The sequence below is a fragment of the Lineus longissimus genome, chromosome 7, assembly GCF_910592395.1.
Source record: "Lineus longissimus chromosome 7, tnLinLong1.2, whole genome shotgun sequence".
Taxonomy (NCBI): domain Eukaryota; kingdom Metazoa; phylum Nemertea; class Pilidiophora; order Heteronemertea; family Lineidae; genus Lineus; species Lineus longissimus.
Genome location: NC_088314.1, coordinates 5,439,237 through 5,444,882, shown reverse-complemented (window position 1 = coordinate 5,444,882; position 5,646 = coordinate 5,439,237). Strand labels below are relative to the sequence as shown.

Genomic DNA, 5,646 nt, shown 5'->3' with positions numbered 1-5,646 from the left:
TCATTCAAAGGAATTTCTGTTGTTCGTCAAAACTCCACTTTTTCGATCGAGGAGACCAGACAGCTTTCTGCCAATCGCACTGAAGTCAACTCTCGTCACACAGGCAACTCAGCAGTAACTCAGTCAGGAATGGGCCTACGCAATATTTAAGTAGATATAGGCCCAATCACCCCGGTCCTCAAACGGTTACAATTTGATATCATGTGGGATAAAGACACGTTCATTCCCGTACTCAGCGCATGACTTTATACAAATATAAACTCATATAAAAATCATATCAACAAGAGTCACCCTCGACGTACCACTTGCCCCAAGCGAACTCTCACTAGGCCTACAGAGAAATTCATGATAACACTTGGCCCTATTGTGAAAGGAAATTTAGTCTTCCGGAGAATAAGTCCTTTGGAATGAATGGTCTTGATTCTGCTTTCTCTCTATTGCCTTTCTCACAATCAGTGAAAGGGCAGAATGTGAGCCATGAAGATCTTTCCCTGGGCTCTCGGAAGAAATGTTCGCATGAAAACAATGTCGCCGACGATAGGAATTTTAAGGCCCACCTCCACATAAGCGATACGCTCAGTGGAAATCGAACTGCAAACGCCTCGTCAATAGCTTATGTGAAGATGAGCCTTTAGCGTCCGGGGCGCGGTCAACTCATCACCTCATATAGTCATAGGAGGAGTAGCCGTTATTATGGACAGATTAATTACTTACTGTAGTAGGTTAAATATCAATTAATCGAAATATGATACTATATTATAGTACTACACGAAGGACGTGTAACGTGACCGAGCATCTCGTGTTCCATGCAGCAGCCTTTGTACGTCGCCCTCCTTGCTAGATGAAGGACGAAATGCCTGCAGATAAATTCCACTCAAATTCCATAGCTCGATATAACAATTTTATCTCTCAAAATATAAATTCAATGATTCAGTTAGATATATGCGATTTAAAGTAACTTGCGCAATGGTACGCTTTATGATTGATAATTTCCGGGTTGAATGATTACATTTTGAGTATTTAACAAAAAATACCCAGTTCATGATCGGGAAGTTTTGGGTGTCATTTGGTAGAAAAATGCAATGGCAACCTGCAGTAAATCAGGCCTCATCTCTATCTCAAGTTGAGAAAAACTATCCCCATTTCACAACCATGCATCTTAGGCACATTATGATGATACGTAACCGCATGATCAACTGTCGCCGGCAGGCTTGTTTGGGAAAGTGTTTTCACTGAAGTAAGCCTACCGGCGGTTAGATTCACATGTGCATTTCTGGTGTCATTTCGATGATTCATTCGACTTCGTTTCGTTTGCATTACGGGTTTCATAAGTAATTAGAAAATGTGTCCAATGACATGGTTCAAAGTACATTCTACTTCAAGTCGAGATTTACTTCTGTGTCAATCATTCATTTCCCAGTGATGTTACATGTATTTTCAAGTACCCAGATTATTATCACCATAAAGCGTACCATTGCAACAAATTCAACCTATTGATATTTAGCACCTTGTACCAGTTAAAGGACCACCTCAAAATTCTATTTTTACCAAAAGAATTAAAAGTTTGTCTGAAATTATATACATGTATAGTTTTGCTTGATTCACCATCACTCCGGCACAATTTCCGATATTGAGAGTCAGTTTACATAACCCCTCGACTTGAGATCTAAATTAAGGCATTAGTCCATTGATACATTTCCCAAAGCAGTCTGTTACTATAATACCTCTTGATAATACCGGGAAAGGAAATATAATCGCCCTACTGGTCATGCAAAGTCATATCGCCAGCACATCGCACAATGTATAAAGGATTTGCGTATTGTGACATTACTTCTGACCAGTACTGCCTCTCATTTCTTAACATTTTCGCCTGTACCCGCTCCCCATAAGGGAGATTAAAAGTGGAAGGACCGTAACATTGGCACACTATTCACTGCGGAGACGATCCCTCCAAGACAAGTCTGTCAACGTGTCAAATGTTGATTGTCCTTTCTAATTATGCCAAACTTTTAGTTATCATGGTTCGTAATCGATTACATACTGTACAATCCAATTCTTGATATATCAAATCTATATATCCTATCTACACTCTTAGTAAAATCTGTTCTCGATAAATCTATGCCAAGATATCGAAGATATCTGATCGCATTGAATGTCTTTCTCACAACTACTAAACGTACTCGTCTTCGGACCATGTTCAAACAAACTGTACACAATATACCACTGTATGTTCGATATACCACTGAACCAGTCGCCATCAGGATGAAAAACTGGATTTCCATGTCAACATGACAACATACACATGCGTTACTACGTTTAAACTTTGCTTGTAAATCAAAATCCACGTAATCACATCCATCCAAATACATAAAATAACGCGACATACATTAACACTGTCGGACGCTGATGGCACAACATGGCGCAGATCTGCTGAATGTGTCATTATTTAACCCGTTTAACATGTTGAATCTTTATCTGTATCTCTCAGAATTCCGCAGAGAGTCCGTTGTCCGCCTTCTACCATTTCTGGCCCTTACCGGTGTGACAGCGGATATAGTCCCCCTGGAGTCATAGTCCGGTAGCATTGTATTTGACCAATTAAGCAGCATGATCTATTGTACCGCTAACCCTAACCAAAACATTTAGCAATGCGGGCTATTGTTACACGGACTATCAGCCCTAGGACTACTATCCCCGCCACACCGGCACAACGTCACAACCATGGCCATGGGCGAAAAGGCGACGTTTTAACTATTGGTGATTTCAACTCGCCTTGTACTCGTTTCCTTCCTACACTGAACTATTCCGTAGAGACATGTCCACTGCCCTATATGACGACGGGACGGCGCGGCACTGGACCGGGAACTGAACGTCGCAACCGGCAACCAAGTGCGGATGTTATCCAAAACTTTCCAGGGATCCGGTTTCCGGCAGTTATCTTTTCCTGTGAACCTTCAAATGTTTCGACAAATGGTCCGACCGAGAGAACCTCTTCTCGCAGATTTTACACTGATATGGCTTTATTCCAGAATGTGACCGTTTGTGCCGCGCAAGTTCGTCAGACCGGGAGAACTTCCACCCGCAAGCCGGCCACGTGCAGACGAACGGTTTCTCACCGGTATGTCTTCGAAGGTGCGCTTTTAGATGCGAACTTTTGCTGTAAACCTTCTGACAGTTCGGGTACGTACAGTGATAGATCTTGTCTTCAGCTTTTTCCTTTGCGCTGCCCGCGCGGTTCGTCTGTCTTGGCGCCCTAAGTCTGATCGTATGCAGCATCTCCATGACATTGGACGGAGTCCCTGCTCGAATTCCAGCAGCAGACGACATTAAAGGGTTGTGCTTACAGTTCACCGACACAGTAGTTCTCACTGAATTGCAGTTGTACAACAAATCAGACAAATTAGCACACGATTTTAGTTTTTGGGCTTTTAATTGTGCTTGTGACAACTTGTTTAACTGCTGCCTGTAGTTTGGTTGTTGAGAATTCACGCTTTGCGCTTGCATAAGGTTTTTCAATCCTACACCAAGCACAACCAAGTCATTATTGTTGTGGAAAACGTCCTCGGTTGTTGTAAAATGGCCCGAATGTTTTTCATTGAAGACACTAGCACAGTAACTATCACAAAATGCACTTACTTGTGGGCTGGATGTTTTAACTATTTCATTACTCACGGGGTTCGGTTTTTCAATAGAATCGGCTAATCCTTGTGAGAAAAGATACTCCAAGTAAAGTTCGTCGTCAATTGCTTCCGTACTCCAGCATGACGCCGGGCTCGAACTGCCGTCGGTCGCATCACTTTCCTCTCCAGAGGAGTTCAGCCGCTGTAAAGTCCACTGTTCCCTTTCGATACTGGAACTTAGAGGGATGAAGTCCTCGTTTCCGAAGTTCCTCGAAACCCAGTCTGTGGTCATGATGATGAAGTCGCGGCCAAGCCAGAACAGATGAAATTCCAGAGACACAACAAAATTCTCAAGGACTAAACTTACTGACGGAAGACTGATTGTTATAGTAGCAGACGAGATGTTTACGTTTTGAACCATTTGGGATAACTCGTAAGATTTAGGATCTTATCATCAATGAACACCACCAGGCCTGCCCATGTGACCTGGTGGTGAGCGATGACGTCATGATCTGCACTTGACATTATCGCGAGACTAATAAGTATGTCAATGGTATTTACCGATCAAAATACCATTCAATTACTGCACATGAATTCATATTTGATTCACAATTTGATAAATTCTGCAATATTAACCCTACAGCGCCTAGTTGATGACTATGACATCACTGATGTCCTCCACCCGAGCAAAGGGCACTGCCCACGATCGCAGCGTGGACTGGATTGGAATATTCGATAGTTACACGAAATCTGAATACAATCGGCAAACATTGTATACATATTAAAACATTTTTATTCTCATAGGCCCGATATTGATATTAGAACAACCACTATGTGCTTAGTTGGTCTATAAAAACGATAAATGTATTCTTTATTCAGATTTTCGTAACTTTGGTGTTATTGTGTAGTTTTAACCACAAATATCCGTCCACACTTGGACATAGTGTCCGAGGATGCATGGTTAAAAAAACGAATTCGGACCACCTTTAGTGGCCCGGTTATTTGGCCGCAACTCAAACCCTATAATATTATATCATTTGCAAGCGGATCCACTAAACATTGTCTTTGTAAAAAATTGAAACATGAAATTGAATGTAAAATTTCATCATTGCTGGTATACACCGATGCAGGCCAACTCAACAGTTGAATTTTCGTCACCTTGGTGTGTCTGGTAATCGTGGGCCTAATACGGCAATGTTTATTTCGAATTACCCGCAGGACAGTCAAAAACAATGTTCACGAACGAGTCACGCCTTTAACAGCCATTGTTGTAAAGGCAGCCGTGCCCTTGTCTTCAACCCATCCGTCTCCGCCCAGATCATAGAGCAAAAACAACTTGTCTCCCATTACGCAGGTCAAGCAACTGATAGCCAATTTGCATACAATTGGTAAATTTCGCGGATATTTCGGTGCCACCGACTAATTTAATTTGGCAAATAAGATTCTCACTAAGCCATTCAGTGAGATACTTGGTTGTCTGGTTTAAATATCAACGAGAGCGGCGACATGGGTTGACCATGAACACCACTGTCTCGGGAGTGTAGGCTAAATTTGGAACCAATGCAACACTGTCCGCCGTATTATCCGGTCGTGGTGATGCCAAGCTGGGAGCTGACCTTCCTGTTTCCATGGAGGCTTTGGGATCAACCCGGGGGATGAAACTGTCCGGGGATCGCGGTGTTGGTCGGTGCCAGGAGCAGGGCAGGTAAAGCCTACATCTCCTCTAGGAATGATCATCCCTGCTATGAAAAAACACGCAACAGTTATCGTCTTACATTCATTTGGGATTTGTTTTCTTTTCTCTGGTGGAGAAAGGGCAGTAACTGTTACCATTATGCAGCATTATGTAACGGATCACAGGAGGTCTGGTTGGAGTAGGATGATCAGTCACAACTCTGTCTCCATTTTCTAGCCATGTTGAGATTGAATTATCGTAAATCGTCTCTGAGCCTTCCTCTCAAAAGGTTCGCTTATGAGAGAGGAAAGAGAGTGTACAGTACAGTTCCAGTTGAACTACATTATTTTC

At 42.5% G+C, this 5,646-nt stretch overlaps 1 protein-coding gene across 1 annotated transcript; it reads right to left on the bottom strand.

Moving 5' to 3' along the window:
- Positions 1 to 888: 888 nt before the first annotated feature.
- Positions 889 to 4,104, bottom strand: LOC135491474 (Krueppel-like factor luna). Its single transcript, XM_064777372.1, has one exon. It carries the CDS (start codon positions 4,039 to 4,041, stop codon positions 2,935 to 2,937), a length of 1,107 nt encoding a protein of 368 aa, XP_064633442.1. The 5' UTR covers positions 4,042 to 4,104; the 3' UTR covers positions 889 to 2,934.
- Between the last annotated feature and the right edge of the window lie 1,542 nt (positions 4,105 to 5,646).